This window comes from Trichechus manatus, unplaced genomic scaffold, assembly GCF_000243295.1.
Source record: "Trichechus manatus latirostris isolate Lorelei unplaced genomic scaffold, TriManLat1.0 scaffold00052, whole genome shotgun sequence".
NCBI lineage: Eukaryota > Metazoa > Chordata > Mammalia > Sirenia > Trichechidae > Trichechus > Trichechus manatus.
The window spans coordinates 9,781,387-9,793,031 of record NW_004443988.1 but is presented as its reverse complement, the minus strand read 5'-3'; the positions used below and the strand labels follow the sequence as shown (position 1 = coordinate 9,793,031).

The following is an 11,645-nucleotide window of genomic DNA, read 5'->3' as shown; positions in this document are numbered from 1 at the left end:
GAGCTTTACATGGCAGGGAACTTTTCTGTTTCCCCCTCCAAATCAGGGAGGATGGCTTCCCTGCTATCTAACTCACTTCTCCAATGCAAAGGAAAGAAGCCTTGTCTTCTTCAATCTCTGATTAAGAGACATTCTCCATCCCTAGAATCATAGTGTTGTTATAAGTCACACAAACAACAATGCATTGCCTCAATTACTGTCTATTGTGTTTTTTGAGTCCCTTCTGACCACAGCGGGTTGGCGCATACTCAGCTGGTTTGCCCTTATTACATTCCGAAGGTCACTTCTCTGCCAAGATTTGTAATCCGGGAGCCCTCGCTTCTCTTCCACAAATGTGTCTCTTCCAGAGCCTTTTGCAATTATGCCTCACTTTTCTGGGATTCACATGGCAGGCATCTGAATAGAATTAAAAGCACAAGCATGTGCAAAAATAATCTGTTTCCCAATATAGCAAAGGCTGAGAAGTTCTATATTAGAACACACTATGAGTGCTAACTGGCTGGGGCATGATTAACCTAATAGGCTTAAGCTCCACTTGCCATCCACATCTGTCAGGACACGGGCAAAACACAGGCCTGTAATCCCTGAGGCTGAGGCCCCTAACCTTCACTAACAGCACAGAGTCACAATAACAGGACGGCAGACACCACTACATCTTCGCAGGGGGCCCAAGGAAGTTGGCATCAAGGGAAGCTGGTTTCAAGTTTAGGACATCGTGCCATGGACGTCTGGAAATTGCCTGGATGGACTAGTAAGACTGTCTTTTGTTTCCCTTTCAAATACAATTCTCTGAAAATTGTTAAGGTTGTGGGTGGAAGATGACTACAAGCTAAAATCATGGGGTGCACACCTTCCCACAGTGACATTGTGAACAGTATTGCAAAGAGTGGCATTCAGTTTTTGAAAAAGCCAAAGGTGATTTTGCCAGGGCGTCAGGCAGACAATGAAAGATGCTCTACCCCTTTGCTGCTTAAAAGCTCCACCTGCTCTGACTCTGGTGGTGGCCGGCCCCAAGGACAGAGGCCAGCCAAGGAGCAGCCAAGTTCCAGGTGGAACCAAACCACAACTGAAGGTCTTTGTCAACTCATGGGAGATCCTGCTTCAGGCAAAAGGAAAGATATGGAAAGATGGGTCGTAGAAGCCAAAACCTCCGCATCCCAGCTCACGAAATCACAGAGCCACATGGCTAAGGATATTCTGTTTAAGACACAGAGCTCCCAAGGGTCACAGGGGACAACCTTTTCTGGGGAATTGAGTGAGGAAAGTAATACCCAAGAGACCTCCACACAGGAAAGGAAGCCAAAATGCCACAGGCTGGGCAAACAGGGCCATCGCTCCCGAACTGTCCTTCCTCCTCATGGGTCTACAGGCAAGGTGGACTTTCCTGAGCCCCTGGTAAAGGCCCACCACAACACTTATACCTACCTGCACTCCAGCCTCTCCAAATATGAAGCAATTCTGTGCATCATCCATCAGGCCACCCAGACCCAGGAGCTATTGCAGTCCATGGTCAGCTTCCTGCTGCTGTGCTTTGATGAGGTCAACCAGCTCTTGGGTAAGATCTCCAAGGATGGAGAAGCACTCCTACAGGAAGTTAGGGCTGATCTGGCTTGGCCATTGAGGGAAGGAGAGCCCCAGGAGCAGCCAGATCTCCTAGAGCAGCTCCTGCAGTACACAGTCAGCAAGATGCAGGTGCTCAATGGCACAGTGGCCTCACTCACCTGCAGCCTCCTGGAGGGCTCCAGCAGCTACTTCCACTCCACTGCAAGCCACTTGGAAAAGAAGCTGAGCATAAAGAGGGGCGTGGATGAGCAGCTCTTAAGGGTTCTAGGGCAACTAGAGAGCTTGGCAAGTGGCCCTGGTGACTCTGGGGTGGAGGGACTCCCCTTGTTCTCTGAGGACAGTGGCATTGGTGCTGACAATGAATCCGTGCAGTCCTTGGACAAGCTGGGAAAGCAAGCCAGCTGGGACTTTGTGCTGGAGCCCACAGAACAGAAGCCAGTAATTTCACTCCAAGTGGAAGCCAGGCCGTCAGGATATGCCTGGCAGCCAAGTCCCTTCTGGGTGGGTTCAGACAGATCCCAAGACTGTCCACTCTCAAGGCTTCCTACTGCAAAGTTTCAGCCAGCAGCACAAGGGGAAATGGGGATTCAATGTCCTTCCAACACAAACCCAGAAACTATTTCCTCCGGGCCTTTTGGGCCAGGCAAAAGCACTCCATGTGATTCCCTTGGAATTGGGGTCCCTGTGGAAGCATGCCTCTCTAAAGGCTCCAGGTTGATGGCCTCTCCATCCCTCAGTGAAGATGAGGACAGCAGCCGAGACAAGGAGGAGGAAGACAAAGGTAGCAGCCTGAGTCCGTGTGCATGGCAGGACAAAGCTGCATTTCCAAGGCCAAAGTCTTCACCTGCTGGCTGGGAATGCACATTTCAGCCTTACTCCAGGAGGCTTAGGAGCCCCCAGGCCCAGGAAATGATTCTGAAAATGAAGGAAGCCATCAGTGAAAGGATCAAATTTGTCCCCGTGCCCTCTGGGCCCCAGGACTGGGCTGAGGAGGATGACAGGAGAACGATGACGATGGTCCCGCCAAGACCCAGCACGGTCAGTGGCAGCAGGAGAACTCTGGTGAGGCAGAGGAGGTCCCAGTCAGAGGCAAGTATTAAGAGCCACACAGAGGACCACACCCTCCAGGAACTGCAGAGGGTCCAGAGGGACCTCAGTCAGAGGCTGGAGGCGTTCTATGCCCTGGGTACACAGCGCCAGTGGCACAGCAAGAAGCAGAGTCTGAAGCCCAGAGCAGCAGCTTTGTGGCCAGATAACAACTGCCGGGTGACCCCGAGTAACACCATCAGCAAGCTGAAGGCATCCCTCACCAAGAACTTCAGCATTTTGCCTAGTCAGGACAAGAGCATTTTACAGAAGTGCAGTCCCCAACCCAAGGGTGAGCAGCCCTGGAAGGGGACAGCTGAGCAGCATCCCAACACCACCCCATCAGGTGAGAAGGGAAGCAAGGCTCCCAGGACCGAGGACCGCCACACTGGAGACCACCCCACCAGAACATCAGTCAAGAAACTGATTGAAACTTTCAGTCCCACAGACAGTCTGAGGACACTGGGGGATTCCAAGGACTCCAAGCCAAGCTCCTGCCTCAGGAAATGGGGAGTCCCCATCATGCCTCCCAGATTTCCCATTTATAGGGGGATTGCCCCTTTGTACCCTGAGCCCCGCATTTCTCCAGCAGCAGGCAGAGACACACTCAACATGGACACAGGCTGGAGGCCCTTTGCACCTATCTTTCCCCCTCTGCTTACAGCAGAAGCCTCCAAAAGTGAGGTCCATGGTGAGATAGAGCAAGATCCAGAGCACCTCCCTCCACCGCCTCCAGAAATCCTGATGGACAAATCATTCACTTCTCTGGAGCCCCCAGAAAGAAGTGTGTCAGCAGGGAGCTCCCCTGGAGCAACCAGCATGCCCAGGCTGGAAGGGGTTGGCCCTGCCAGGAGAACGTGGGAGTCCCCAAAGCTGAGAGCCTCCATGAGCCCCATTGACCTGCTGCCCAGCAAGGGCATCGCCAGCCCCACCCGGCCCCGCAGCACAGGGCCAGGGAGCAGCAAGAGTGGCTGCAATCCCAGAAAGGTTGCCTTGGACTTGAACCACCAACCAGCCACCAGCCAAAACCCCGAGAAGCAGCCCCGGAAGGCGATAACCTGGCCCCACTCTAGCCACACATCTGGGCCAAACAGGACCTCAGAACCCAGCCTGGCCAGGCCAACACGGGGGTCACATTCTCCTGAGGCCTCAAGACAGAACCAAGAGAGAAGCCCCCTGGTGCTCAAGAAGGCCTCTCCCACAAGGGTGCACTGGGCACCCCGAGCTGAGAAGAGACACCCGAGCCTACCCTCCTCCCACAGGCCTGCCCAGCCACCTCTCCCCCCTGTACACAGGTCCCCTAGCCCACTACTGAGCACTGGAGCTCCAAGCCCCCCAGTGAGCCCCAGGGTGCTAAGCCCACCAACACCGAAGAAACAAACATCCCCACCGCCCCAGCACAAGCTGCCCAGCCCTCCCCCAGCAAGCCCCCCTACCCAGAGCAGAGAAGTAAGTTCCCCTTCCTCCGGGCCCTCAACATCCCCCCGAGAGTCTCTCTCTCAGGGGTGCAAAGAAGGGAGAGATTCTGAAGACAGTCCATCAGCCGTGGCCAAAGTGTCTGGGAATACCTATTCCATATTCTGTCCGGCCACCTCCTCTGTATTTGAAGCTAAGGCACCACTCTCAAGACTGCACCCACTGACCCCACTATCTCTGCCACCAGCGGCTGGGGGCTCTCTTGGAACACCAGCAGGGTGCTGGAGGAGCAGCTCAGGGCCACGACGGAGGATGGAGTCACAGAGGAGGGTGGCTCTGTGTGTCCTCAACCCTCAGCCTTTCGTCAGAAGGACTGCTTCTGACTGCTGGCCAGGCTGCTCTGGCGCAGCTAGCGAAGGCCTGCTCAGCCAATGCAGGTAAGGAGCGTCCTCAGCTGCCACGCTGCCATTACTGAGAATAGAGAAGGGCAGAGCTAATGGGCCCTAGGATCTTCTGGTCAGTAGTTTTCAAACTGTGCTCCAAGAAAAGAGGCAGCTGGGAAATAGAACCCAGGGAATGGGGTCCCCGTCTCCCCCACTTCAGCCTTGAGCAGTTGTGTTCTTACCTTAACTGTTAACACATTTTGGGTTCTGAGAAAGATTTGCATTGAAAAGAGTTTCTCTTGTATTAAAAATAAGGTTTAAAACAATCAAGTTAGCCCCAAACAATCAAGTTAGTCCAATCCTCCCTCCTTTATTTTATAGATGGGAAAGCCGGTGAAGCGACTTGCCCTGGTAGTTAACTCGCGTCACCCCACCGTCCTACCCAGAACCAGCAGCCTAGCTTCTGTTGTTGCTGGTTTACTGCCGTGGACCAGCGTCCATGGTAGAAGTTCCCAAACGTTTTGGTCCCAAGACTCCTTTAAACTCTTAAAATTTGAGAACCCGGAAGAGCTTTTGTTTTTGTGGGTTATATCTAATGATTTTTGCTATATTCTTCAGTTTATTAATTACTTATTAATAAATTTTTAGAGAACAAAAATAAGCCCATTATGTGTTAACATAAATAATATACTCTTATGAAAAATAACTATATTTTCCAAAACAAACAAATTTAGTGGAAAGAGTGCATTGTCTTCCTTTTTTGCAAATCTGTTCAGTGTCTGGTTTAAGAGAAGGGAGCCGGATTCTCATACTGGCTTCTGCGGTCCATCTATTGTGATCTCACATGTCATGCAGACTCTGGAAAACTCCTCTCTACATTCACAAGAGAATGCGAGTGACAAAGGTAGATAATATCTTAGTGTGAAAACGTTAAGGAGCCCTGATGGTGCAGTGGTTAAAGCACTTGGCTGCTCACTGAAAGATCTGCAGTTCGAATACCCAGCCGCTCCTCGGGAGAAAGATGTGGCAGTCTGCTTCTGACACTCATGGAGTCACCATCAGTCAGAATCGACTCGACAACAACTAGTGATGGTGGGAGATTATTATGAAAATAGTTTAGACCTCCTGAACCCCGTGAAAATGTCTTGAGGATACCCAGAGGCCCCCAAACCGTGCTTTGAGGAGGGCTGGTCCTGGAGATTTGGCATGTAAATACTGGGCTTCTCCACACCCTCAAGCATCTAGCCCCACTTGTCCTCCAACCTAGTTTGCTCTCTGCCTCCCCACCAGAGGTTACAGAGTAAGAACAAGACTCTTCATGGGGTATTCATCAGAATCCAGGCTGACAGGTGCCACTTCTGCCCTTGGCAGACCGAGTTCCAAGTGCACTTTTCTCATCAGGAGCAACTGACTTGTATGTCACTGTCCAGCCGTGCAGACAGGCCTGGGCATTGGGCCTTAGTCCTTTGCTCGAGCCATTGAAAGAAGGACTCACAATCTCAAGTGGTCGTTTAACAGGATATCCGGGACAGTGTGCCTTTTCTGGAACTCTGGCTTGGAGAAGACAAATGTAAAGTTTAGGCTTACCAGAGAGAAACTCTTATCAATATGTCTTGATATGAGATCAGACAAAGCTCAACCAACACCAGTCCCTGCTATCTTTGCGTTGCCCTTGTGTAAATCAGCAGTTAATTTCTGCCAGAGTGATGTGTGTTGCAGACTTCACAGTCTGCCACGGCACAAATGGTCATTTTTTACAAAGTACTCAGCAGTCAATTATAAATAAAGATATTATCTCAGGAAAGTTTTGCCTTATTATAGTTATATAAACCACTTGAAAGAAATGAAATACTGATTATTTTTTGCAAGAATCTTAACGTAACATTGCTTTTTTCTTAAATCTAAAATGAGCTTCCTACAGCACAGTGGCCTTCATCTAAGAACGTCTATAAATGTTAGCACATTAGTCCTCACGCCAGCCACTTACTCGGTTATTAGATTTCTAAAACGGTGTCCTTCAGGAGAAGAGCTTGCGAGAACAAGGACCATAAAACAGCATTAATTAGAAACACTAACATTTTAAAACAGCAGGAGCAGTAATAAAGTCACATAAACTTGTTCAAGAAGAAAACAATGCCCTTCTCTCAGGCTTCTCCTCAGAATAAAACCTGTTGCCATCAAGTTGATTCCAATGCACAGTGACCCTATAGGACAGAGTAGAACTGCCCCATTGGGTTTCCAAGGAAAGGCTGGTGAATTCGAACAGTAGCTCTTAACCACTGTGCCACCAGGGCTCCTGCTCAGAATAGGGCAGCTTGAAAGATTATTTTATGTCCTGGATCTCAATACTTGGGGTTTGTGTGTTGGGGTGGGGAAAGGGGAATTTGCATCTTTGGAAGAGAGGACAATTCACAAACAGGGGCCTCCCCAGGGTTGATGCGTAAGGTCACATAATGACAGCCATTCCCCTGCCTCCTGATGAGACCACACTTTTAGGCCATCCCAGACTGTGAGCACGTGATGGGAAGACGCTCAGCCTTCAGCTCCATGCCCAGGTTTAAATTTGGCATCTGGGAGCAGACGCCATGCCAGCTGTGCACTCACCGCTGTGTAGATGGCAGTCATTTTTCTGCCATCCTGAGTCTGGGGAAGCAAAATGCCAGGGAACTGGGCCTGGTTTCCCCAACACCATGCAACAAGCCCCTGCCAGAGAGCCAGAAGCCACTTAGAAGAGGGCTATTTCCCCACGCAGGGCTTGCACCCACACCCACCCTACTTCGAGGGGAAACTGTGTCCTGCACCCGCCATCGATCCCTTTCTGGTCATCCGGCGCCAGGCATGAGCCCCTTTTTTAGAAAAAAAAAAAAGCATCGTGTTTATATCCTCCTGATCTTGGGGCTCTGGAGGTTGGGAACAGTCATCTGAGGCTTACCCAGGAAGCTCAGTTAACTGAGCTTCAACTGTTACCTATGTGTTGAATCCCCTAGTCAAGACACCAGTCTCTAGGTCTCAGGATGTTAGAGCACTGTGCGTGTTCAAGAAAAGAGAGTCCACCTTTCTCCCCTAAATGCAGTGCTCACCAGCCTTTGCCTGGACAGGACTGGCCAAGCAGGGGCTCTCTCAGCCCCCCACTCAGTTTCCTAGGCCAGGGGGCCAGGGGATGGGCAGCCTGCTTTCTGAGCCATTCCGGGAACAGGTAGAACCACATCCATGTTGTGGCAACTGGGAAAATCAAGCCCCTAGCCTGACCCACTGCAGAGGTGGAACCCACTGCAGAGGTGGGAGCAGGGGGGGATGTTGAGGAAGACACAGTCTAGGACCAGATTGTTTGTCCAGCCACAATGTCAGCCTCACAGCAACCTGGCCCAGAGTCGCCTGCCACAGGCCTTTCCCTGGACATGCCCCTCCCATTTCTGCCAGTCCCTCTGTCAGAGGCAGCAAAGGGTGGGGATATGGATGGGGTGTGTATGCGTTCCCCAGCTCCAAAGCAACACAGTGAGAAGTATGTAAGGTGGGTGCCGTGGCTCACAGACCTCTCTGGGCCCTGAACACCTGCAGGGCCACCGCGATCAGGTCAGAGGCTCACCCGGATGACATGAGCTCTTAGAAGCACAGTGGTGTCCTCACTGCCTCTTAGACACCTCCAACGTGCCTAGAGATCACATATACTCACCAGACTTAATGTGTCATCTTGTTAGGCTCCAAATGCAAACTTGTCCTCCACTGGTTTGGTGTCCCCTGTAAGCCTGATCCCACAGAGCTGAGCACACTACTTAATAAAGCTCAGGGAATAGGTAAGAACCTGCTGTCATGGCCAGAGAAAAGGGCTTCTGGTTTGTGTATGTGGGGCCCTGGGATTCAGGCCAGGCCCTGAGGTGACTGATCTTGAGGCTCTGACCAAGGCCCCCAACTCTCTAAGCTTTGTATGACTTGGGGGTTCCTAGTGTCCTTTCCAGGTGTGACTTTCTGTTAATTCTATAAAGCAGCACCATGGTGACAGCTAAGCATTTACTGAGCACGTATGTACCAGTTAGTATGCCAAGAGTTTACATGCTTCATCCAACGCTGCTATCTATGAGTACCCTATGAAATGGGGACTACTCGTATCTCCATTTTACAAATATGAAAGCTGAGGCTCAGAGAGATCATGTGGTGGAAGTCACACAGCTGCTAAGTGGAAGAGCTAGGAAGTGAACCCAGGCAGCCAGACTCCTGCCTCTGCCCAGGAATGGCCAGCATATCACCAAGCGTGGCTTTCCTGCTCGTCCACCCTACTAGCCTTGGCTTGCTCACGCTCATGCCCACCCTCCACTTTGATTGCCAGATCCTGCCCAGCATGCAGAGGTTCACCTGCGGGTGTCCTCACCCCCATGCAGAGCCCCTCCTAGGCTGTGTCACATGAGGCCCGGCAGCTGAGAAGCTGTTCTAGCTGAATGCTGGGCCTAGGCTCTGCCAAGAGTTTCCATCTTCTCCGTTCAGGAAAAGGGTGGTGAGTGAGCGAAGCAGGTTTTTTTTTTTTTTTTATTTAATTCAAGTAGCTAAGCCCAGCCCTTTATTAAATAGAAGTGTTCTTAAAACGAAAGAAAGGCCTAGCTCCCACAGCTCCTGGTGGATCCTGGGCATCAGGCAAAAGATCATGACTCAATGTCAGCCAGAACAACCTAGAGCTGGGTCCCCACAGTGCACGGCCACAGCAGGCAGCACAAGCACAGCAGCCTTCAGGGCACAGCTGATAAAGAAAGGCAGGCTCCCCAGCACCCAGCATTCACAGGCCTGTGGGTGAGGGAGAGGTGGGGAGAGACAGTGAGCCGGAAAATGGAGATGGGGAAGAGGCAGAAGGAACCACAGAGAAAGAGTGTCACCTGCACCTGTCCTCTCTTGGCAGCAGCAGTGAGGAGAGCTCCAGGAAGGGTGCCGAGCCTTGGAGCAGCCCCTGCGGCCCAGAACTGAAGCAAAGGCATGTTTCTCCCCCAGAACTCTGCGTGCTGGGCCATGGGCTGCAGCGGGAGGACAAGCCCCAGCCAGAAGCACAGCCCCAGCGGGAGGGGTCACACTGATGCCAGTCACCCCAGAAAGCAGAGGGTGACCACCCAGGCTGCCCCACAGATGTTGGGCAATCCATACTGCTACTGAGGTGTCCTGGAAATGTGTGCAGGTGCTCTGCCAGTGCGTCTGCTGAGACCAGCTTTGCAGGCAAAGCAGACAGGCAGGCAACTTTTAAGCGATTATCGTTTTCAGTCCTAGTACCTGGTTGGACTTGGGGTTCAAAGGTAAACCATAACTTTAGACCCCTACAACAACACTCTTTAATCCTCCAAGTGCTGGCCTTAACGTAAAGAGAAAAAAAAAAAAAAAAGAACCTTCTCTATTGCCTGCTTCATGGTCAGGTATTTTACTTGTGGTGTTATTGTTGTTAGTTACCATCAAGTCCGTTCTGACTCATGGTGACCTTATGGATAACAGAACGAAACGTTGCCCAGTCCTGTGCCATCTTCACGATCACTGGTCTGTTTGAGCCCACTATTGCAGCTATTGTGTCAGTCCACCTCACTGGGGGTTTCCCTTGTTTTTGTTTTCCTTGACCCTCCACTTCACCAACTATGATGTGCTTTTATAGCGATTAGTCTTTCCTGTGTTAGCTCCATTAAATCATTTAATTCTCATGTTGACAGATGAAGTAAACATCATTCTCCCATGGGGGAGGTAAGTGTCTGCCCAAGGTCACAAGGCCAGGAAGAGAATACAGGCCGTCCTGGGTTACCAACAGTTCTGTCCCTAAGTCTGTCTTTAAGTCAAATTTGTACTCAAGTCAGAACAGTTAGCTACGGTTCTTATCTAACATTAGTTAGTCAAATGTTTGTCTTGTGTATATAGTGTACATTTCTATGCATAAAAAAATTAAAGAAACACTTCCAGATACCCTAAAACATCTTTAACATAATAATACAGTAATAATAATAATAATGTTTTGATGCACGTCGAAAAGTAGCGCCCATTTGTTATTACCAACCATTCTATGTACCTTCTCCACAGTTGAGGAGATACCTACGGGGCAAATGTTACCCAAAATACTCAGAAGATTCTGTTCTGTAAAATCTTTGAGAACAGTTAGATACTTTATTATAGACTGTTAACTAAAAATCTGCATTGTTCCACTGGGTCACGTTTCTGCTGAGTTTTGAACCCTCTCAGCAGAGGCAAGGAGGACTGGGGGCACGGGTAGGATGGTGCTGGGGCCAGAGGTACAATTCCTCCGTCAGCTCCTCACCAGCTCTGTCAACCCCACCACCAACTATGAGGCCCCTGCCTGGGGTGCAAGGGAGAAAGTGCCGCTCAGGATGTGCTGAGAGCCAGCCCAGGGCCCAAGGGTTGGGAAGAGGACTCAAGAAAACCCCAATCTGAAGTTCTCCATGGATCCCCGGAAACCATATAGACATACAGAGGTCAGGAATCTAAAACTGCCTCACCCACCCACCACCACCAGCCACCAAAAGGCCATGAACCGCTGCAATAGTAAAATCCCATATGTGTAAGGTAGGGGAAACCCAGAAGCCCAGAGAGGTGCTGCGACGGCCCCAGGCTGCACAGCACGGAGGGCCCGGCAGGATGGGGTACGGCGGAGCTGGGTAAGGCGGTGTTGCGGAGGCCAGGCTGTGTGCCCAGCGTGGTGCACTGACCGGTTGTACTTGGAGAACATGTAGAGCACGGCGCTGGTGACCTGGTCACCAGCTGCCACCACCTGCAGGCCTGTGGTGCAGAGCAGAGCGGCGGTGCACAGGGCATGAGGACAGTGGGGCCGATCCTGTCCGAGCTCTGAGGGAGGTGAGTGCATGTGGGCTCTCCACTCGCTGCTGGGGGCCATGGCTGGGCGCACCCTGTGGCAGGGGCTTGCCTGCCACCAGCAGCCACCCAAGGACCCGCTGTGGCACCTGCACAGCAAGAGAAGCGCGGCCATCAGGAGAGCCTGGGGGCCCAAACACCGAGTCAATATTTTCCTGACAGGCTTTATGGGGGTTGGTTTCTAACTACAGTTGTAGATAAGTCGGACGTTCTTAACCTGAGGGGACTCCCCGTAGAGCAAAAATCTGAACAGGTGTGTCTGGCTCTAGAATCTGTGTGCTTTCCATGGCATTTCACTGCCAGTGACTCTGATCACTTCACCTATCTAAAGCATTCATAGATGTACCAATGGTTGCA

At 51.2% G+C, this 11,645-nt stretch overlaps 1 protein-coding gene across 1 annotated transcript; it reads left to right on the top strand.

The window, feature by feature from the left end:
• Nucleotides 1-837: 837 nt before the first annotated feature.
• Nucleotides 838-9,505, top strand: PCARE (photoreceptor cilium actin regulator). The gene is made up of 2 exons (XM_004377700.1): nt 838-4,502; nt 9,334-9,505. Exons 1-2 carry the CDS (start codon nt 838-840, stop codon nt 9,503-9,505), a joined length of 3,837 nt encoding a protein of 1,278 aa, XP_004377757.1.
• The last annotated feature ends 2,140 nt before the right edge of the window (nt 9,506-11,645 follow it).